General features: G+C 44.8%; 1 protein-coding gene across 6 annotated transcripts in view; it reads left to right on the top strand.

Annotated features, from left to right (window-relative positions):
- The window catches only part of FLNB (filamin B), a 74,494-nt gene extending 51,448 nt beyond the window's left edge, over positions 1–23,046 (top strand). For 2 of the 6 annotated variants that reach the window (XM_064453804.1, XM_064453806.1), the window contains 19 exons: positions 1,387–1,576; positions 3,491–3,738; positions 5,517–5,591; positions 6,315–6,417; positions 7,315–7,455; positions 9,072–9,200; positions 9,691–9,864; positions 10,018–10,176; positions 10,561–10,764; positions 11,353–11,505; positions 11,815–11,937; positions 12,515–12,781; positions 13,161–13,298; positions 13,389–13,504; positions 15,376–15,508; positions 16,555–16,731; positions 19,197–19,415; positions 20,353–20,556; positions 21,237–23,046. In XM_064453804.1, coding sequence (XP_064309874.1) covers positions 1,387–1,576; positions 3,491–3,738; positions 5,517–5,591; positions 6,315–6,417; positions 7,315–7,455; positions 9,072–9,200; positions 9,691–9,864; positions 10,018–10,176; positions 10,561–10,764; positions 11,353–11,505; positions 11,815–11,937; positions 12,515–12,781; positions 13,161–13,298; positions 13,389–13,504; positions 15,376–15,508; positions 16,555–16,731; positions 19,197–19,415; positions 20,353–20,556; positions 21,237–21,424 — 3,141 coding nt within the window. In that variant the 3' untranslated portion in view covers positions 21,425–23,046. The remainder of the gene's footprint in view (positions 1–1,386; positions 1,577–3,490; positions 3,739–5,516; positions 5,592–6,314; positions 6,418–7,314; positions 7,456–9,071; positions 9,201–9,690; positions 9,865–10,017; positions 10,177–10,560; positions 10,765–11,352; positions 11,506–11,814; positions 11,938–12,514; positions 12,782–13,160; positions 13,299–13,388; positions 13,505–15,375; positions 15,509–16,554; positions 16,732–19,196; positions 19,416–20,352; positions 20,557–21,236) is intronic. The other 4 variants (XM_064453805.1, XM_064453809.1, XM_064453810.1 and 1 more) reach the window with 3 other exon arrangements.
- Positions 23,047–23,475: the final 429 nt, after the last annotated feature.

Raw genomic sequence — 23,475 nt, 5'->3', positions numbered from 1 at the left:
ATTTGAAATGGAGACAGCCTTCTAGCAGTGTAGTTTAGCAAGGCCATGAGATAACATCCACACTGAGCATTACATGAAGATAATTTAACAAGCAAGTCTCCCTCAAGGTTGCCAAAAGTCATAAGCTGCTTCAGGAGATACTACAGGAATGTTTTTATTTGACTTTGTTATTGTTCCTGAAATTTCTGGTGGCCTCAGCATAAAGGTCTCTGGTTAATGGGCCATAAAGCACACTCTCAGCTCTGGCATGCCTAGGTCATGGCGTGGCTGGTTGTACTTGCCCTTCTGCATTCTTGCTCCCATGCTGTCCTGCAGCATGCCAGAGTAAAGGCAACTGCTTTGCTGGACCTGAGCAGACAAGTGTGGTCTTAAAGGATCCAAAATGCTTATCAGAGCTCCCAGTATAGCCGTGGCTTTGAAGATAAAGTTGCACAAGTCCTGCATGGAGGGATTGCATAGGTGATCCTCCTCACAGCATTTGTTTGTTTCTTGTTCTGAGCTGTTGAACATCAAACTTTTCACAAGTCTTCTGAAAGAAAAGCTCTTTTGTGCTGTATCTAAAATCTCAAGTCCTTTGCAGCTTATACTGTACCCCAGGGAGTGTTAAGTCATAAAATACAGAATGGGGTCAACATGCAGTTCCCTGTAAGCAGGCCTGGAAGACTTTCTAAAATGCTTCATGCTTTGCAGCTGATGAGTTGCACTGAAAGCTGAGGCTGGGAGTAGCTCTCCCAGAAACATCATGCACAGTGCTGATCTTGGTTGTAGATATGAAAGCTTGATGCTGAAGCTCAGGTCTGTATTTTTTATGCATCTCTTCAATTTTTGTATTCAGTGTAGAAATGGTAGTTGAAGGGACTACATAGACCTGTTTAACTGTAGACTTTTACAATGTGTCAGAAGCTGGATGCCTCATCAAGGAGTGTTGATGGCAGACTCCCATAATGCTTCCCTCAACCTCAAACCTTTCGGGGAGCAGCTGGCCAAAGCTACCGAGTGCTTTGTCGGGACAGAGCTGTGCAGTCTGGCTCCTGATCTGTGCCTCAGGGACCGGGGAGGTGTTCTTCATTTCCTGCAGCAACATGACAATGAAGCCTAAAACTTCTTACAGTTAATATAAAGTTCATATCTTATAAAAATTCTTGTATCAAACAAAGGGTAGTTAATGATAGCACTGATTGGTTTATAGTGGTCTGATGCCTTTTTGCTCCTAATAGTCTATTCCTGGTACTAGTCTTTGAGTGAAATATATTTAACCCTCAAAAAGCTGCAGTTCTGTGTCTATCTGAGACTATCTAAATATGGTTGTGAACAGATTTGCTGCCCTGCTAAAGAAATTCGTAACTAACTTCATAGTGCTTAAATCTTCTGTTTTACATTCCTCAGGACCAAGAGGGCAAACCCAAGAGAGTAGACATTCATGACAACAAGGATGGCACTTACACAGTCACTTATGTCCCTGACAAAACGGGACGCTATACAATTGGTGTGAAGTACGGTGGAGATGATATCCCGTCCTCTCCCTATCGGATCCGGGCATCTCCAGCTGGGGATGCCAGCAAGTGTTTGGCCACAGGTCAGTGTCAGCTCCTCTTTCTTGCTGCTGTTTGTACTTGGTGTAAAGCTGCCTTCTGAGCATGGTACAGTTGATGTAACGGGTGTAGAAGATGCTAGAACCCAGATTGTATAATCTGGCAGCTCTTACAAGAGGGGTTTTCCTAAAGAGAAAGAAGCATCCACCCTGTGGGTGAGCAGGTATCTCTTGCAGTCTCCAGCAAAATCTTTAACTGCCTGGGTTGTTACAATAGCCAGATGCAACTGAAGTCTGATGCTTATTTTGGCCTAGATAAATCCTGCTGAGAACTGCAGTGAGGTTGATTTAAAAATAACATATCTGTGCATGATCACCGAATCATGCTCCTTGCACCACGAGTGTTGCAAGAAGCTTTTCGTTCCGAGCAAGAACAGAATTAATTCTGAGGATGTAAATAGCTGGCTGTGTGCTTCTGCATTAGGCAAAGCCTGATCTGGCTGGGTGTTATTAATGGAGGTTTCTGCTGCTTTCTTGTCTGTTCAAGGTTGGCCAGGGTCTAAGCAGACTTTTGGAAGGCGTGGGTGGAAGGAGAGAACCTAACGATAAGACATTACTGAACACAAAAAATCATCACCTCAGAAATCAGTGCCTTGGTGTAGGGGAGGAGCTCCAAATTTGTTGCTGTAGGAGCACATATATAGCTCTGACCCTCACCTGTTCTCAGGACGGGTGGTCATCATGCAGCTTTGGGCTGGCCACCATGGCACTCTGCCACCTCCCAGCCAGCTGGAGCCTGTGGCAGGAAGCAGAAGTGACAGGAACTACTTACAAGAATGCCACTGAATGTTAAATCCTCCAATTTTAAATAAATAAATAAATTAGGCAAGACCAAGTTGAACAGGAGAACTTAACCTGTGGTTGTAGACCTGTGACAGTGGGCATTGTGCTGACATGCATCGTGCAGTTAGAGCGTACCCAGTGCCCATCCAGCAGCTGGCTACTTTCAAGCCTGCTTAAACAGAACTATATTCCTGGCACAGTGGGAAACATGGGTCAGCAGGTATCCCCTTTGCTTCAAAATTTGTTTGAGAGGCCTTAATGGCTGAATCTGATACTCTTCCAAGTAACTCAAGTCACTAACTATTCAAAATAACTGATGGACATTACTCTCAGATGCCAGCTTAAATTTCCCCTTTCCAAGAAGTGCCTCTGACTCTCTGCTGTAAAACAGAGAAATACAGAAATACAATCGCTGTAGGAGTAGATACTGGAATACTGTCAAGGTATTAAAATAGCAGGTTTGTTGCCACTTGAAAAAAAGCCATTTACCTGGTAACGAGTGCCAGTCAGAAGCAGGAGTATTAAATATGTACTGCAAATAGGACTTAATAGCTCTCATTTAAACACAGCATTCTTCAGGCTGGATCTGATTGCTACAATTTGGGCATTGTTTCATGATTTTTTTTTTGGGGGGGTGTGGGGTGTGTGTGGAACATGTGGTGGAACAGTGGAAAATCATTTGTGGGTAATGTAGGAGGAAACATGGCCATGGCTGCAACTGTGCCCTTTTATATCTGTTTACACAGGGAGGTTTATTTTAAAGCAGTGACCGCCAAGTTGCTGGCTGAGGTAGAAGATAGTGCCTTTGGCTCTGCATAAAGGAGTATGATGATAAGAGTATGGGTTAAGGCATTGCTTTCTTCAGACTTAGCTTTTTCCCCCCTCTCTGTTCTCATCCAGTCTCTCTGATCGCAGAGGAGGAAAGCTGGTGGCCAGCTCTTTCATGCCACTATGCTGACCAACACTATGAATGTCCCTTGTGCATCTGCTCCCAAACCCCTGTCTGTGTGTCCCTGGGACCAGCATTTTGGTGCTGTGCTTCCCAGGCACCTTATGGGCAGCCTGCCTGGGAAAACTGTCCTCTGAACTCTTTCTGTAACAAAAATTGCCTTGCAGGTCCTGGAATTGCACCCACTGTGAAGACTGGTGAGGAGGTTGGTTTTGTGGTGGACGCTAAATCAGCAGGGAAGGGAAAAGTGACGTGCACTGTCCTGACGCCAGATGGGACAGAAGCTGAAGCAGATGTTGTTGAAAACGAGGATGGGACTTACGATATCTTCTACACTGCCGCCAAACCAGGAACCTATGTGATTTATGTCCGCTTTGGTGGAGTGGACATTCCCAACAGTCCTTTCACCGTCATGGTAAGCCAGCTCTGCTCCAAAAATACCTCCCACTCGGTTTCCTGCTGCCACGTTTTATTTGGTGATAGGTTAACTCTGTGTGTGTGTGTGTGTGTGTGTTTAGGCATTTATTAGACTGGCAGGAGCTAATGAATCCTTGTTACTTGCAGAGCTTATTTTGAGCAGGCAATAGAGTGAAGTGAAGAGGGATAGAAGCCATCAGAGGATGAAGGCTTGGCTTCTCTGAACAAATTCATTTTTCATTTCCTGACTATGTAGTTCTTTCTCTAAGTGATGTAAGGGTGGTTGTAATCAGCTTCTACGACTAATGACGTCAGCCGTTGTCAGATACAGTGCTCTGACTTGTCTCTCACTGTCTATAATGTTGATCCCAAAATAAGGAACGGTCTGCTGACAGATCCCAGGGAAGCAGGCTGTTAGCTCACACTTAAAAATTATTTGCAAGTGCTAGTTAAACTGTTAAAGCCAAATCCCCCTCCTAATTACGTTCCTTCCAAAGTGCAGTGCTTCAGTATGTTTAGGTTTAAAAAGCAAACAAAACCCCAGCACTCCCTGAGGGGCAGACTAGGTGCCTCTCTGGGTTCACAGAAACCCCTCATGTGAAGAACAGCTCTTAGTGTTGGTAAAACAAGTCTTGGTCTTGTAATCTCAGCTGAGGCAGCCTCCAGCTCATCTCGGTCTGTGAAACCACATGGCTGTACTTGTGCTGAGTCTGGCCAGAGCCCGTGGACGAGTCCTTGGGGCTGGGCATGCCGGCTCTTCCTGCCTGCTACTTCAGTGGGGACGCTACTTTTGTCTCCAAAGATTTTAACGAGAAAAATTACTCCCTTGGTCGCTGCTCAAAGCTCGCTGCAGGAAATGCCTCTCGAGGTCAGGGAGCCTGCTCTCAGCCAGCCAAAATTCCCACTTCCTAGCTGACTGTTACAGTACATGTTTGACTTGAGTGTCTCAGCTGGGGACAGAGAACAGTGAAACAGCAGTATTTCTGTTTTGCATTGGTTTTCTTGGTGGAGTCTTTCCATGCATGAGTTTCCAGTGGGTTATTTTGTTAGGGTGGTTTGCAGTGGTGTAAATGGGCAGGAGGAGCTGGGGTGGCTGAACCTGGTGGAGCTGCCTGTGTGGGTGTCAGCCCCTGCCACTCTTGCTGGGTTAAGTGGAGGTAATGGGAATTTGCAAGTCAACCTCTTGGCACGTCTGGTGGGAAGGGAGGCTGCACCAGGGGAAAACACATCCGGTGTCTTGACAACACTATCCCAGCTATGAATTGGAAGAATAGCTTTGCAGCTATGACTGGACGTGGGCTGGGTCATTCACCCAAGTGCGTGAGCCAGGAGCAGCCTTCCCACGGAGACAAGCTCCCCTGCCTTCCAGCTCACTCACTGTGCTGCACAGTGCCTGAGGACTTGCATCTTAGTTTTAAACCTTTCACTTCCCTCCCTGCATTAGTCCCATAAAAAAAGTAGCTCTAAAATTCAACTCCACCAGCATTCAGGCACTTCTTTCCAGCTTCCCTCCAAAGTCCCAACAATGGCACATACCGGCTCTGTTCCTTTGCTGTGCCACTGGTGGCTTCCTCCAGTGCCCAATGCCTGTGGATACAGGCAGTTCCCCAGCTTCCCTGGCTACTTTGAGGTCCTTGCAATGGTAAGAGGACTGGGAGGGCTGTGTGGTGGGAGGAAGGTATTGAGGAGCTAGAAGGAGCTGTGTGTTCTGTACTGTGAAAGGTGGGAATGCCTCCATGCCAGAACACCACCTAACCTGCCTTTACCCCTGCCCAGGCTGTAGATGCAGATGATGCCGCCGTGCGGTCGCAGGAGCCAGTGGGCGCCTCCCCCCCCGGATTCCACCCTTGGGTACACAATTTTTACATTTTTCAGCTGTTTTTCCCCCATCTGTGTTCCATTTCAGATGACAGCCTGCTTCTTGGGACTGCTTGAATTGCTCTGGTCATTGTGTTCGTTCTTTCTGTTTGATCAATTGTTCTTGGGATCCAGACTTTGTTTTTTCTTTGCTGCTTGAAGGGAGTCTCCAAACAAACTCTCATTTAAACACGAAGAGGATCATTACACCTACAGCTTCTACTTCTGCAGTGTCTACTGTTGAAAAAAGCAACCTAATTGTATCGCTTTGTTTTCTCAGTAAAACAGCCCAGTGTCTTGAGTCCAGAGTCGCATTGTGAAACTTGTTTCTTTTGTCCATTTTGTGTTGCAATCACTCTGCCCCATTCAAAAATCACTTTCTCTTCCAGGCCTTAAGCAATTAAATCCTTTCAGATGGAACCACTTTGGGTCTTGTGTGCACTACGTTGTCTTCTACCCCTTTGTGTTCCATTTTTATCTCTTACCTTTTTTCCAGCATGTCTTCCATTCACGCCGTGTTTGATTCGCTCTGCTCTGCAGTGTGGTGGTGTTATGAAGGAGAGCTTGGCTGGGCACTGCTGTGGTTCAGCCCAGTCCTGTGGCTGGCTGCAATAATCACTGCACGCTCTCTTCTGCTTGTGCACGCAGTGGAGTTGCTCAATGTTCACTTGGGTATACCATCCTTTTTGAAGTGACCAATCCTTTTGCTTCCTTTAGGTCACGGAAGAAGCTTATGTCCCGGTTGGAGACATGAACGGCATGGGATTCAGACCCTTTGATATGGTTATCCCTTTTGCTGTAAGGAAAGGAGAAATAACAGGTACCTGCAGTATGCGTAGCCTCTCTGGGAGGTTTTGCTTTTTGTTAGCATGTTTATCCATTTGCAGCTAACAGTCTGGGTGGTCTAGACCACAGGGTGTGTGGGAGGATTGTATCCTGCCAGCAACTTGGTTTAATTTCACATCAAGTGGCACCCGCTGAGGGTGAGTAGGATATGCCCTGCTGATGGTCTGAGTTAAATGAGGGGATTCTTGGTGCTGCTTTGGTCCTCAGTGCTAGGCTGTGAGCTACTGCACTGTAGGACCTGTTGCTGCGTTTTCCCCTCTGGAGCAGCTACATGCATCCTTGATAAGCTCCGTTATTTATTTTGTGCAGATGCTGCAAAATAGTCTAATCCTGCATTCCTGTCACATACCTTCTCCAAAGCAGGTGACCCCTCTTCCACAGGGCTGGCAGCTGAGAGCATTGCCCCAGAAACACCCCAGTTGCACTAAGCTCTTGCAGACATGGGCTGTGTCCCCTCCTGCCCTCTAGCTCAGCAATCCCACCCCAAGCCCTGGTCTGTCCCTGCTGAAGGGATAATTAATCTTATCCTTTCAAAAGAGCCGCAGGAGAGGGAGGATCTTGCAATGAGGTAGATCAGTGCCTTTCCTGGTGCTTGCCATGGAAATTTTAGTGGCTGAAGCAAGCAGCCCTGCCTGTAGAGTTTGTAAGGTCACAGGACTGTTTGCCAGATGTCTATGACTGCATTGTATTCATGTAGTTTAAGTAGAAAACATGTCTGGTTAGTGTTCCCATTAGTCTTCTATTTGTGCCTGTGGGTAAGGAATTTAACAATTTAAAATGCTTGTTTAAAATGGCTAGACAATTCTTTGTGGGTGGGAGAGGGGAAGCAGGCAGCTTCTCCTTCTGTAACTCCCACGGTGGCTTTTTGTAGGTGAAGTACACATGCCCTCTGGAAAGACTGATACACCAGATATTGTGGATAACAAAGACGGCACAGTAACAGTGAGATATGCTCCCACTGAGGTTGGGCTGCATGAAATGCACATAAAATATATGGGAAAGCACATCCCAGGTGAGTCTGACAAAGCAGGTGATGCAAATCCAAGTGCAGTGTCCTGCTGATGCATCTGCTCCATGGTGAGGTTTCTATAGCTTAGTTGTGTACACTGGAGTAAGAACTGCCCAAGACATCTTACCATTCAGCAGCATTTCATCTGCAAGCAGTCCAGAGAGCAACTAAAGCAAAGGAGTAAGTACCGGTACATGTGACCTTCCATTGTGGTATAATAGTACCAGCCAGACTTAAGATGGATTTTGGTTTTGGAAACTAGCTTTTGTGGCATTTTATTATGAAGAAGAAACATACAATTTTCTAACTACCATTTTTTTCAGGTTGAAATTTACTGCTGTGGTGCTCAACAAAAAGTAATGGTTACAGTGTATGTTTATCCTTAAAAAACTGCATTGGCATAAAATCTCCGATATGTGGGGAGGACTAAGTGGCTAAAATGCTATAGTTACTCTTTCCATCTCATTGCAATAAAATAAAACATGCACACTATGCTGTAATCTTTCTTTCTGGCTGCTTCTTAACAAACAGAAACCACTGCCTTTCGTTCCGTTTCTCTTGTCTTCTTTTGTCCTTACTTTGCCAGCTCTCCAGCCGAAGCTCTGCCTTGCCTGGAGGCTGGGGCTGCCCCACAGTTCTCCAGGTGTGCCAGCTGTGTAGGGATGGGGCAGAAAGGGGCAGACATGTAGAAGGATGTGTAGACATGAGACAAAATATCTTCAGCACTGCCTGAACTGGGCTGCTGGTTCTGTTGGTGTAAAGAAACACAGGATAACTTTGGCTGAAGCAGGGAGCTCAATAATGTGAAGCATGGTGCTGCTTCAGTATCTTCAGCACTTTGTATGGATATAGCACCTCCGTAAGTGCCAAAATGTCAGATACATAGGTTCAGTGAGACTGTTACCCTGCACTTGGACAGCAGGATGATATGCCATGTTCCCTTTCTGAAGGCTCTTATGAATCAAACTTGCTACTGTCTCAGCTGCAAAATCTAGCTTTGGACTTAAGAGCTATCTGTGCCCATTTGGTTTTTTTGGTGTGGGTTTTTTTTTTTTTTTTGAAACCATTATTGGCTGTTGGTGACTGTACTTTTTGTTCTTGTGCACCAGCTTAGCTAATCTGAGGCTGGCAAATGTTGTTTTGGATAGCCTTCAAATTTGCGAGTTCAGGTTCACTGAGTCAGACAATGTGCTGTGCTAGTTCCTAATTCTGTGCTACCAAAATTTGGGATCTGTGCCTGAACTGAAAGCTTGCTTCTGAGTCATGTTCTGATTTAATGTGCTAAAAATAAATTTGTAATGAATAAGACCCTTTACAACATCATTGAAGCTTATCTCTGGTAATTTGAGTAACACTTACTTTGTCATGACTGAATGTGGAACAAATCGTGGCAATATATCTTTTGAAGATGAAAGGGGAGGATTACTTGTTTTTTTCAGTGTATTACAGTCACATAAAGGTCTTCAAATATCAAGTAGTGAGAATGGCATTGAAGAACATGGGTATTAGTAAGCGTAAGAATAAGATCTGGTTGGGTTGAAGCAGCTTGATGTCCGTTTTGTTCTTGTAGTCCAGGCCACTCATCCTTAAAAGTGCTGCTTTTTTTCCCCCCCCCATAGAGAGCCCTCTGCAATTCTATGTGAATTATCCAAACAGCGGCAGTGTGTCTGCTTATGGGCCTGGCCTCATTTATGGGGTTGCCAATAAACCAGCAACTTTCACCATTGTCACGGAGGATGCAGGAGAGGGTAAGTGTTCTTTAAATCCATCCTACCCTAAGCTGGGAACTTCTTGGAAGTGTGACGCACATCAGCATTAATTTACATTCATCTGCCCAACTGTGAACCTCTGGTGCGATACGAATGACTTGTGCAAATATCAGCTGAAACAGATTTCATCAAGTTGTTACTTGCATTAAAAACTGTCTTATTGCTTCTTCCTAAGAGCAGTAGATGTACCCTGTGGAACAGGGTGCAAATGATTCATTTAATTAAAAATTAACTGAAGGCAGCTTAGATCTAGCGGATGACGACTGGATGTGGAATCGCTGTTAGTTGAATCTAACAGCCTGAACAGAGTTGTGGTCTTAGTGGGTTGGCCTGAGCTCTTTTTGCTGCTCTCCTTTGAAAACATGTATCTAAGCTGCATTTTCAGTACCAAGTACTGGATCTTCCTCTTGGGACCAAGGCTTTGGTGTGCATGAAGATCTACAGAAATGCTGTTCTCTGTGTTTCCTAGGTGGGCTGGACTTGGCTATTGAAGGACCTTCAAAAGCAGAGATCAGCTGCATTGATAACAAAGATGGGACATGCACAGTCACATACCTGCCTACTCTACCTGGGAATTACAGCATCCTGGTCAAGTACAACGACAAGCACATCCCAGGCAGTCCGTTCACAGCCAAGATCACAGGTATACAGTTCAGACTTCTGGGAGTACTTCATAATGAAAATTAACCTCTGATAGCATGGGGGACCTGGTTTGTGGCAGGAACATGAAGTCCTCTGACTTGTTCTGCACTTAACCTTGTAATATTTTCTCACTTGTTTCCCTTTATATATTCAGATGATAACAGAAGACGGTCCCAGGTTAAGCTTGGTTCTGCTGCTGACTTTCTGTTGGACATCAATGAGACTGATCTCAGTCTCCTAACAGCCAGCATTAAAGCCCCATCAGGTCGTGATGAGCCTTGTCTTCTGAAGAGGCTACCCAATAACCACATTGGTAAGCTCTGACAGTCTCGACTTGAGAGAGTAGTATAGTAGCCTCTCCTTCAGTGTGCTTTGCTATGTAAAATGACTGACTTTTCTACTCCTTCCCAGAAGAGCATTGTCAAACCAAGTGGTTGATATTGTTTGGTCCAGTTGGCCAAACACAGAAGAATGTGAAGAATGACCTCTTGTGTTAGCTTGCATGTAACATGCCAGGTTGTGATTGAAGTGCTTGTTGTCACCATACATGAATGGGTTTGTGGCCCACTTGAGAGAAACACTTCAACATGTGTAAAGAGAATGCTCTTTCAGTATTTAATTTCTTGGTGTGATTAAGGCATTTAAGTACAACATGCATAAAAAGTGAATAAATTCATCATGTTTTTCCACTTTGTAGGCATCTCATTCATTCCACGGGAAGTAGGAGAACATGTGGTTAGCATCAAGAAAAATGGAAGCCATGTACCAAACAGCCCTGTAACAATCATGGTGGTCCAGTCTGAGATAGGAGATGCCAGAAGAGCAAGAGTTTTTGGACGTGGCTTGGTAGAAGGACGAACCTTTGAAATGTGTGACTTCATTGTAGACACAAGAGACGCAGGTTAGTTCCATTGCAAAGGGACTGTAAGGTGCTGTGAGATGTGTCCTCTCTAAATGAGAGCATTGTCTCCCTCAGCATGTGACCACATGTCACAAGCCGCAAAGCAGCAGATGCAAATAGTGTATTAAGCTTGTACGGTCGTTATTGTCAGCTATTAAATACAGCTATTAACTTCTAAAATGCTTCATGTTGTTTTGGCTGATGTCTTCTGTTACAGCCAACAGGGATTGTCACTGGGGCACTGATGAAGGATGGTGCTGGTTCTAGTACTGTTGTGTACAACAAGAAGGAAATAAGGATATTTCCCTGTTGGTTTAATGTGGAGCCTTAGCCACAGTCTTTGAAGCTAGCTTTTCAACATTAATGAAATAAAAGGAACGGCCAGAGCATTTTAGGAGCTGAATGCATGCTGTGCCTTGAATATCTGACTGATTGGGACTACAAAAATGTCATTAAGGCATCATGCAACTCCCATGTGCTCATTATGATACAAACCTACCAACTAGCTACTGCTGTGGGTTTGGACTTTTTTATGTCAACTTTGTAATAGCGCTATGGACATCTGAGGCTAACTTAGCTGTATTGTAGGTTATGGTGGGATCTCACTGGCAGTTGAAGGACCCAGCAAGGTAGATATCCAAACTGAAGACCTAGAAGATGGAACTTGCAAAGTGTCCTATTTTCCAACTGTACCTGGTGTGTACATTGTGTCCACTAAATTTGCAGATGAACATATTCCAGGTAAGCAGAAGTGTTGGACAACTTTTGGTTAGTACAATAGAAGTCTTACCTAGCTGGCCAGCACACTGGAACTGTGTGTGGGCTGTGTGATCTGGCTCAGACCTTAAGTCCCAAAGGTTCAAGGAGGGTCCTACTAGTACCCTCCACAAGCAGCACGCATCCAAAACTGTTCTGGTTATATGGGTGTATTTGACTTGGACCTGACTGTTAGCTGGCTCTAAAACTTCCCCTATGATCCACTACAAGTCAGAGGAAGCTTTCACTCCTGCCCTTGATGCGGTGTGTAATGACTTGCTGTGGTACTTACAGGCAGCCCATTTACTGTGAAGATAAGTGGTGAAGGAAGAGTGAAGGAGAGCATCACACGAACAAGACGGGCTCCCTCTGTTGCAACAGTAGGAAGCATATGTGATCTGAACCTAAAAATTTCAGGTAAGCAGTGTCCTTATCCCCATAACCATAACTTGCACTTGTATATTGTGGGGGTACCTGAAGCAGTGGAAATAGGAACTTAAGTGTTCTTAAAATATCCTCATACTAAGACAGTTTATGGAGGAAACACCAGTAGTGTGATCTTTTTGAACAGTTAAAAATAAGCATAACCATGATCAACATATGGAGAAATAAATACCAGGGAGGCCTTAATCTAGTCTGTGTACAGTGGGCTGGAGAATGGGCTGCACAATTCATCCTGTCTCCAGGATTTTAAGGTCATCATGTTGGCTGTTAAGTGTTTGTGCTGCTATCTGGCAAATATGAATCACATAGGCCAGTTTTAGCTGGCTGCACTTACGCAGCCTCTCCATCTGACTGCGTAGTACCTGGTAGACTGTAACTGGCCAAGCTTGCTGCTCAGCAGTGTGTATGTAGCTGAGCATACAAACTGGCACCTGCATGCCTGTTCTGTCATTTGTACTGTGTAATCACTTGTGCTCAGGTCCTGCTTCCAAAAACAAAATACCAAAACCCTTTGTCCTTTTCTAATCTGCATTTTTTGTTCTGTTCTTAGAAATTGATTGTGGAGATATGACAGCCCAGGTAACTAGTCCCTCTGGAAGAAACTTTGATGCTGAAATTGTAGAAGCTGACAAAAATACCTACTGTGTCCGCTTTGTGCCACAAGAAATGGGGGTCCACACTGTGGATGTCAAATACAGAGGGCAGCCAGTGCCGGGCAGCCCCTTCCAGTTCACCGTGGGGCCACTGGGTGAGGGAGGAGCCCATAAAGTGAGAGCTGGAGGCCCAGGGCTGGAGCGTGGAGAGACGGGAGTCCCAGGTGAGTCCTCTGCTCTCGCTAGGCTCCAGGGCAGCACAGTGCTTTGGTTTCTGTTGGCCTTGGGGTCATGCCAAGCCAGGGAAACTTGGAGAAATAATATTGCTGTGTCATGCAGATGGAGAAGCCTGGAAATCCATGTTTTGGAAACTGCTCTCACAGGATGAGCATGAGGTTGTAAGGTGTGTTATACAGGGCTGATAGGCTTATAGAAGGCTAATAGGAGCCTCTTGGAGAAACTTCTAAGTGTTATCACCCGGATGATGGGATGAGGTACCTTTCCTCAAACACAAGTATAGGATGCTTCACGCTCCATTAGGAAGAAGCTGCAACATAGCAGCAGCAAGCTTACTCTTGTGTGTGCTCTCATGTGCTTCAACAGCCGAGTTCAGTATATGGACACGGGAAGCTGGAGCTGGAGGGCTGTCTATTGCTGTAGAAGGTCCAAGTAAAGCAGAAATCGCCTTTGAGGACCATAAAGATGGATCTTGTGGTGTATCATACATAGTTCAAGAGCCAGGTATGTACCAAGACCAAGTCATACTGAAATAACACTGAATGCTACTTTCAAAGAAACTAAGGACAACCACTGCTTCTTTTCTCCCTGCAGGCAACTATGAGGTGTCCATAAAGTTCAATGACGAGCACATTCCTGAAAGCCCCTACCTGGTTCCTGTCATTGCCCCATCTGATGATGCTCGCAGGCTTACTGTCACTAGCCTTCAGGTGAGACATAAGGAAACATCTCCACAACTTGCCACACAGACTGATTTCGTCCTTGTTCTCCAAGATCAAATGGTTGTCCTTTCTTCTTAATAATAGCCTTGCCTTGGTTGGTGCTTGTTTTCAAGCTCAGCTTGCAGCCAGAGAGAGGTTTTTGGCAACTGGCCCCTTGGTAACTTGGCCCAGTAGAGCTGTCCCAGCTCTGGCTAGTCAGAATTTGAAGGCAGAAGGCTAAAATGAGTGTATTACAGGTGGTAATGCTTGGGAATTAAGAATAAGAGACTCTAGAAATAGCATTGGAGAGCTAAAACTTGCTTTCTACTCCATTAGCTAGGAAAAGGCCAAGGAGAGCTGAAACATGAACGTGAATCACCAGTGATTATGCTGGTACTGAGTTACTTTGTTGGCATGTGGACTGAAGAGCTGGGTTTCCGTGGGTGAGGCAGCACAGGGCTGCATGGTTGGGGTGCTGCCGCAGCCTTGCTGGAGCGTTCACGTGGGCAGACGGAGGGGGCTTCGCTGTGAGGTCAGAGTGCAGATTTGGTCTGGCTGACATCACAAAACCACACAGTCGCAGCTCAGATGACTCATGAACAGTAGCAAATCTTAGAGTGAATCACAGCTTTGTAGTTGGTCTGGGCTCATCTGTTAACCTCACCATATCATTTTTTTGTGTGTGTGTGGTTACGTGCATTAAAATACAAGTAACGTTAAAGGCTTGACTTAAATCTCCAAAGCCAGAAACTTGGATGTGAGACTGATAATCTTTGTCTAAACATACTGTACCTCAGTCCTCATCGAGTTGTGGTAAGCGATTAGTACTTCAGCTGAGGTTTTGTTGGTTTTTTGCCTTTTTTTTAATGTCCCAGCTGTGGTCCCCAGGAGTTTGCCTGGACGGTGGGACGACTCCACCTTGGCTGTGTAAATGAATCATGACAGCCTGATTCAATAGTATCTCTTCTAACCAGGAGTTACAAGGGCGTTAATTAGTTGCTGTGGTATTGATGTTTCTCTTGTGTTTCATTTAAAGACTCTTTGACAGGAATACTCACTTCAATTAAGTCCTGGAGAGGCAGATAAAGCTGAGTATTCAGTAACGGAGCGCAGCGTGCAGCATCAGCCTCCGTTAAACCTGCATCAGGGACTTTCTTTATACATTGCACCTCAATTCTACTCAGTTGCATTTATTTCCCTCTTCAGGATTTAGTTGAAGACAAAATCAGGTAAAGTATGTTTAGCATAAAATATTATTGCTGGATAGCTGCATGAGCTGCTGTGATTGAGGACTGTTGTAGCATGGATGCTGAGCTGCCTCGCCTTCTACTGATGGCCTGACAGCACGGCAACATCTGGTTTTGTGTTTTAAATTACTTTCTTATGTTAAGACGTCTGGTGGTGGCGCTTTAAATGCAGCCTCTTGTGGCAAATATAAACATGCATATTACTCTTTCAGACAACTGGATTATCAGAGGCTTTTCCCCTGAATGAATCTGGAATGAATGAACGGGCTGAAAATGGAGCTATAGCTTAAACATCCTTTAAATCAAATGCCTGAATACCAGGGGCTGACATCAGTGATAATGGGTGACTAGTCTTGTAAACCTGCCTCTGCCTGATATGGCAGAGTCATCTGGCTTCCAAAAATGGTCTGTTACCATGAGAAGAATCAGCCTAGCCACCGTGGGTGACTCCTAGATCAGCGACCCCCTAAGAGGGAGAGAGCTTCTGATTTGAGAGATAATGCAAGCCACAACTTATGCCTTTTGGTGAAATCTTTAAAAAAATTGTGATGAAGTGGTTATTTCTCTGCCACAAATCTTGTGCTGTCTGAAATGAGAAGTTTAAATTTGATAATCTGACTGTTGCATTCTCAGGAGTCTGGATTAAAAATTAATCAGCCAGCATCCTTTGCTATAAGGCTGAACGGGGCAAAGGGCAAGATCGATGCTAAAGTTCACAGCCCCTCTGGAGCTGTAGAAGAGTGCCACGTGTCTGAGCTGGAGCCAGGTGAGCATAGCTTTGCACTGGTCAAAACAAACCGGGTGACCTTCAAAACACAGTAGCTGCCCCATAGCAGGGGGGTTTAGTCCCCTTGGCTTGTGAACAGCATACCCAAGGGACAAGCACCTTGCTTGGAGAATGACTTCGTGGTGTCAAAAGTTGTTCGGTCAGGGTTATGTCCATGCTTTTCCTAGACAGCTCATGAAATGGCTGAGCCCTAACTTGTGTAAGATACAGATATTTAAGTCTTGGCTTGCCAGTGAAGGTAAAGTGATATTAGCCATAAATGAAATATGATGTGGTTGTTGAATTTAGCCAGGGAAGAAGTTTATTTTTTAAAGCTATGCTTCCATCTTTGACTAATAGTTTACTTTTAACTCACACTCACTCCTTCATATAAAATGTCAAGAAAGCTGAATATAAGCAAACACTACAGAAAGCTCAACACCTGTTTCAGGAATGAGCTTTTCTTTTTCACTTGAAGTCTGAATGAGTTATGGTCTGTACTATGGACAGACAGCAGCTGTCTGGCTGGGAAAGATCAGTCCCTCCTCTGAGTTAACACACAATCAAAAATGTTAAATATCACCAAATTGCTAAATGACTTTATTAAATAAAGGTGTGGTGTCTGCAGTGTCAGAGCAGCCTGCTGAGCCCGCTGTAGGATTTGGCTTACTCTTACCAGCTGCTTTTCTTCCCTGCACTGCTCCCTTGACTGCTGGAAGGTTCGGCTGTGATTAAGCTGTCACGTTTAGTGCATGTATGAGGCAAATAACACTAAAACTCACCCTGCAGACTAGATGACAGCTGAGATCAGGTCCTGCTAGACAAGGTGAAAATGCAATCTGTGACACCTCCTGTATTAAATACAGCATTTCCCTACTTAAATATGAGCATAGCAGCTCGTGTAGCTGAGTTTGCTTAAGCTGGGGCCAAAACATGTCGAAGTGTTACAGAAGCCTTGCTTGGTTTGCTAACCAGCCCTGCATTGGATTTAATTGCTGATTTATTGTTATCTCTGATACATCAGAAAAGCCACATCTCTCTTGCAGATAAGTACGCTGTTCGGTTCATCCCCCATGAAAATGGCATCCACTCAATTGACGTGAAGTTCAACGGAAGCCATGTTGTGGGTAGCCCTTTCAAAGTACGTGTTGGCGAGCCTGGGCAGGCAGGCAATCCCGCACTCGTCACAGCATATGGATCCGGCCTGGAGAGCGGTACCACGGGTAACCCTTCTTTTACAGCTCTGTTACACGCCTGTTTGCACTTTGGCTTTCTGAGAGAGAGAGAAGCTGTTCCTAGGCATATTTTTACGTGACTTTCCCTGCTAAGGCAGCTGAACTAACCCACATTCTCTGCCGACCTGAGCACAGGCTAATTTTGCTTTCTTGCATGCTCCTCAAGTCTTATAACCATCAGTTAGTGAGCCTGCAGGCTATACTGAGTCTTAATGAACTTACAACCTCTGTAAACGAGCAACTGCAGCACAAGTTCACTTGAACAGGTTAGCAGCTGGGCTATGACTCTGCCAGTTAGCGTAGCTCGGCGTTGGCGGTCCCTCGGAGCTCCGGAGATGCTCTGGTTCCTTCCCACATGTGAACACAATCTCTGCAAAGGTGGATGCTTTTGTGGGTGCAGATACTGAGTTGGGAGTCTAGCTGAAGTAGTCTTGTTTAACTTGCATATCCCTGTAAATTAAATGGGTACATGGGTATACCCAGTTACCTTTTCTTCAGTACTCGCACCTCTAAGAAATTTCAAGTTAAATGCAATATGATGTGTAAACTCTAGGGAGTAGGGTGGATTGTTCCGTGCAGTGTGCTATATGTGCTTCAGATGCAGTGTGATCACTGACTCTTCTTGGAAATCTGACACCTAGTTATCTGCTGTGGCTGTGCCCCATCTGATAGTTCTCAACTCAAGAATGTAGGGTTTAGGGATTTTTTTCATTTGTAAGATTTATTGCCTTAGTAAGAAAATATGAAAACATTCCAGGATATATACTTTGATTTATTTAATTGTGCATGTTCTTGGGCCACTCTGCCATTCACAGAGGTAAATAGCAGAGTAAAACTGATCTTTTTTTCCTTTTAATGTGAAAAGTGATAGCTAGTTCCTTTTATCCTATCTACTGCTGTCTTTTGTGGATTCCATTTTATACCTTTTTTTCTCCTTGGAAAACAAATACTGCAGTTACTTAATCAAAGCTTCTGCTGTTCAGGAGAAACCAAGCAGTTTGTTCTGGAAGCATGCAGATATACTATGTAAAATATGATTATTATAGGCTGTGCTGCTTTAATAGGTGGAAACAAAAGCACTCATTAATACTAGCTGCTGATGCATCAGGGACGAATTTTTCTCCATCTATAAAGGTGCTTGGGGTTGTTTTTAATCTAAATAGACTGTTTAACTTCAGTGAAGTTACTCTGTGCCCCCTTGTTGAATCCTGGCTGCTGCCAAAAGCTTGGTGCTGTGGGAGCTGCTGAGCAGTGTTCCCGAACAATGATCTAGTGTAGAAATTTCAATTGCCAGTGACTGAGCACCTGAAATGTCCCCCTGGGAGGGGTGTGCGTCTGCAGCCTCCAACAATGTGAGCCTTCATTTGAGGCACAGGGAAAAATCGGTGACTGCAGAGCAAGAAGTCTTCAGTGAGAAGCTGAGAAACTTGCTGGCTTTGGAAATTAATTTTCCTCTGGTTGAGCAATGCATATTGCAGGCTGACCGCCTTACCTCCCAGGCAGGCGGTGCCAGTGAGATTTACTGCTAAAGCACTGAAAGATGGTACAATCCTCTCTGGGAGCCAGGTTCTTCCAGCATTGCAACACAGCAGCCTCTTGTGTGGAGAGGTCAGAAACTTCTCCCTAGTTGATCACCACACTTGCATGCTTCAGTCACAGCTGTAGTAGACTTTCCCATAACCATCCTGGTTTTGACTGAGCTCGAGCATTTCATTCCTCCTCAGCAGTGTCTGATATAACAGCCCAAAGATCATAAATATTTGAAGCCAGAATTTGACAGTAAATTATTTAGGGGCTGAAAGCCTTGCTTAATTTTTTTCTCGTGTTGCTGGCATTGTGTCATTGGCTTAGTATTAGCAGTAATAATTCAGCGGTGTTAACCAGATGCTGTTATTAAACAAGCTTTTGTTTCCACAAACTGCTTGGAGTGCTGTTGCCAAGCAGTTCAAACACCCATCTCCTCTAGGAGATCTCCTGCCCCTCATCTCTCTTGCTTTTTTGTGGGCTCTCTGCTGATTTATGGTCCGGGCAGTGAGACGGCTCCAAGGTTTCCTGAGCTTAGCCATGCAGGAGGCTTTGTCAGCGCAGGCTCTGACGCCCACTAGAAAGGCTCTTATTCTAAGAGTGTTCTCTCTAAGTCAGTGTTTTGAAGCCAAAATCCTTCTATTTTGGTCCTAAAGGGCTCTCATGACCCCTTTTCCTGCCTGCCCCGCAGTCACAAAATGTGAGCAGAGGAGGGAGCTGGGGTGCTGGCGAGGAGACTGCCAGGGTGCAGAGCCCTCAGCTGGGGCTGGCCTGTGCGAGGATGCTGGGGGAGGCACACTGTCCCTCCTTGCCTGCAGCCTTGTGCAGCCTCGTCTTGCACCAAATGACCCATTCCTATTTAATAACAGGCTGCTTTTGTAACCTCGGGTGTGAGGAAGAGTGTATCTTACTGTGCTACATCTTTCTAGGATTGCAGTCGGAGTTTTTCATTAACACGACCAAGGCTGGTCCAGGTACCCTCTCTGTTACAATTGAAGGGCCATCAAAGGTGAAAATGGACTGCCAGGAAACTCCAGAAGGTTACAAAGTCATGTACACACCCATGGCTCCAGGAAACTATTTAATTGGAGTTAAATATGGTGGACCTAACCACATAGTGGGCAGCCCCTTCAAGGCAAAGGTTACAGGTAAAAAGCTAAACAGTATTTACTGTGTGCCTGAAGTAGTCTCTGTCATTCAGCAAATATGTCCCTCCTAGACAGTGCAGCATTCAGGTTTAGATGCCCAAAAACATGAGAGGCAAGATGTTTTTCCCCGTCACCTCCAGAGCCTAGATGAGAGGTCTCAGGAGACATGTTAAGTAGTGGAGTTTGCCAGGATTTGACTCAGTGGAGGGCTGTAAAACAGCTTCATGGGGGAATATTAAATCCTGACCTAGCACTAGAATATTGCCTTGGCAGTGGTGAAGTACAACTTATTTACCCAGTTTCTCCCCGAAGCCTGAAACCTGGATGCCTGTAGCATATGTGATACCCCTCTTGGTCTCATTTTGGTGCAGGTATCACCTAAACAAAGGTCATTAAGGTCTGGGAGGCTTTCAGACAATGCAAGGAAGGCTGGTCTAGGAAGCTCTTTCTCTCTTCAGTGCTGTGTCTAAGCACAGACTGGAGTTCCTCTCTACTGCTGCCCCTGAGCTAGTGAACCCTCTCCTGGTGCCAGTGATGTTCTTGGCAACAGACAGCAAGGGACTGCGCTCCCCCAGGCTGGGACTTGCTCTGCTTTCAAAATGGGTTGTTGCAAAATTGCACCTGCTTTTCTGCCAACTTGAGTCATTTTTGGCATTTGGTGATTGGAGCACAATTAACTCTTCTTGAGCAGCCAGCTTTGCTTAATGAATCCTGAAGTTCCTGTGGTCCTTTAACCACTCAAGGGCTCTGGGATAGGATTGTTGCCAGGGTTGCTGGAAGGTGTCGGCTTAAAAACCCAAGTAGGAAATTGCTCCTCTACAAAAATGCATTTTTTGGATGCAGAATGCATGCTAGTCATTGGAAGGGTTTTGAGACCTCCTAGTAAATGCCTTTCGGATGGGTGAATCTGAATATCAGAAGTCTTTTCTGTTTCCAGGACAGCGACTGGTTAGCCCAGGCAGCACCAACGAAACTTCTTCCATCCTGGTAGAGTCGGTGACAAGGTCGTCAACTGAAACTTGCTATAGCGCCATTCCCAAATCCACCTCGGATGCTAGCAAAGTGGTTTCACGGGGAGCAGGACTCTCAAAGGCTTTTGTGGGTCAGAAAAGCTCCTTCTCCGTGGACTGCAGCAAAGCAGGTATGGATATAGGAACCAGCTGGGTGTCAGGGTGGACCTTTTTTTGCCCTAAACCAAAGTTAAAATTCAGACCTTGAGGTGATGATCTGGTTCTAAAGAAAAATTCTAAATGCTACACAGTGCTCACCCAATCAGTCCTAAGGCAGAGGCTGTAAAGATGCCAGTTCCTCTCCAAATGGCTTTATCTGAGCCACCTGAAAGAAACCACAGGGTTATGGCATGAGAACAAACAGGTTGCTGAACTTAAGCAACCCTCGTGGTGCATTGTAGCGTGTAATGCAAGGTGTTCTCATAAGCCATGACCGCTGATAGTCATCATCATCTGGGAGTTTTGCAGTGGGTGGATTACAGGCCAGCCATGTTCACTGGTCTCTGCTATTAACTTCTAATTAGGTACTTGAAAGGTAACGCCTTCTCACTTTCACGAGCAGTGTTAATGGCTCCTATGCTCTAGCGGTAGCCTGTCAGGTCTGGCAAAACACACAAATAAACCCTTGCCTCTGTGAGGTTGAAGGCTTTTTAAAATAAAATTCCTTCTTATACCAAATCAGCTTAGCCATGTCCCAGACTACCACCCTGTGAATGAAAATAACAAAATCCTTGTGTGATGGAGTATTATGGTACAACTATGCTTGTTTATTAAAGCTTAGGAATGCTAACAGTCTGTTACTTTGCTGTAGGTTCAAATATGTTGTTAGTTGGTGTCCACGGACCTACAATACCATGTGAAGAGGTGTCCATCAAGCATATGGGCAGCCATCAGTACAACGTAACGTATGTCGTCAAGGAAAGGGGTGACTATATTCTGGCAGTGAAATGGGGTGATGAGCACATCCCCGGGAGTCCCTTCCATGTCACCGTTCCTTAAACTCGCCAAGCGCCAGAGTTTATCTTTGTGTTTGCAATTCAGATGTAGAGTTATACTGAGTGCAGTCCTGTTGCAAAATGCAGTATCTAGATACACATGGCTCACATTTCAATACAGTCAGAAGTAAACTCTGTAACTTTATTTTTTACAAGCATTTCACTTCTATCCTACTTACCAACCTAATGTCAATCTATTTAATGTCCTTCTCAAATTGTACCTTTGCAGTACTGTCTGGGTCACTGTCAATGTTTGGAGAATCATGTGGATAAGTAGACACTAATTTCCCTTACGGTTGTTAAAGACTTTAGATGTTAATTGAAAACTGGAATTTGTCTTTGTAATTGGGTATCTTAACTACTGATTTTATTTGACTGGAGACTTGATGTTTTAGTTATGTAATATGACTTGGGCTGTCCCCAGTTCAAATACTTTTCTGTAAAGAAATGAGGTAAAACTGGTACTATAATAGGTGCCTTATATACTTGATCAATTTTAACGCTTAACATTACAAAAAGCTACTAAAAGTGGCTTTACCACTCAAATTTAAAATGGTTTTGAAAATGCTTTGCTAGCGGTTTACATTTAGGAAAAGTTTATCTTTTATAGCAAACCAAAAGCAGACTGAAAATTACTTCCTGGAAGCTTTCAGCCTTTCTATGTTAATGCTTTGGAAATCTAGACAGGTAGTTTTTTGGCCATGATGCTAGCAATGCGATTTTTAATTAGCTTGGGATTCTGGTGAAATTTCTGTAACTTTACAGATAACTCCTCACACTCTTTGATTTATTCTAAGAACAACCCCCAGTTTGGCTAGGTTAAATAAAGCCCCTAAACTTGCTGAGCCACGCATAGCTCTCATGTGTGACCCAAAATTCGCGCAGGTGAGAGCATGGCAGTGTACTGGGAAGATCATCAGCAGTTTCCCCGGAGGCTGCAGGCCAGGCGAGTAGCTGAGATGGTGCATAGCCAGCTTGGGGATGGGACCCCACGTCTGTGGTCGGGTATAGGGTGGGAGGGAGGGCGGGTGTGTGAATCCGCCTATAACAGCAATATGAACCAACAAACCTGTGTTTGGTGCAAATTGTTTTATTATATCTCAGTCCGAGAACCTGCCTGAAGCTCGCTCATCTCTTCTGAAATCCCCTTTGCACTGCAAAAGGCATTCCTGCCGAGGGTCAGGAAGTGAAAACTTCTGTTATAACTTGTCTGTCTGTCCTGGATTACTCCATGCTACTTCTCAATTGCATATCTGAATTGCTGTCAGCTGCTGGGGTTTTAGTACACTGTCCAGATGAGCTTTAACTCTGCAATTAGGAGAAGGTAGAATTTGTTGAAAACCTGTTGAAATGTCACTGTCTGTCCCTAGGGAGAAGTTCACACTTACAGTTCTGTAGTTATGTGTGGATGCACTACTCTCCAGCACAGTCATGGGGGAAAAAAGGAAGGTTGGGGTATTTTTACTGTGCTTTTTTTTTTGTGCCTTAATGTGAAATGCTCATTACGTTGTAAACTAGGAAGTAAAAACAAAATAAACTGGAATAAAGTGCAGGATTGTAAAATTGTATCTTATAACTTATTAAATAGAAATGTTTGCTTCATTAAAATGTGCATGTTAAAAACAACATTGGATTCTTTTCATATGTAGTCAGTAAAGTTCAGACTAAAGCCACAGCATGCAGCAGCTTTAAGCAGACCGAATAACCCCTGGCCCACAAGCCATGCAGGTGGCCGTGAAAAACTGTGAGCATAACCTTGGTGCCATTCATTAGGTTTTTTCTCTAGAACTTTTTTTTTCCCTAAAAGAAAATGTCTGGCAGAAGTTTAAGCCATGGCATAAATATACTGGGCAGTAGCAGGCGCCGTGTGAATGGGGCATGACACGACTGTGCCGGTTTTCTCCTGCATAGACCCCGGGTGCTGGGGCAGTGGAGCTGGGGAGCGGTGTGTCCCCGGAGGTGCTGACAGGGTTATAGGTCTAATCCTGGGGCACTGCGAGTGGCACCCTCTGGCTCCTCTGGGTTCTCTGGGGTTGTTAGCAGTAGGTGGTTCCC

This window comes from Phalacrocorax carbo, chromosome 6 (genome assembly GCF_963921805.1).
Source record: "Phalacrocorax carbo chromosome 6, bPhaCar2.1, whole genome shotgun sequence".
NCBI lineage: Eukaryota > Metazoa > Chordata > Aves > Suliformes > Phalacrocoracidae > Phalacrocorax > Phalacrocorax carbo.
This window is presented reverse-complemented; position numbering and strand designations above follow the sequence as displayed.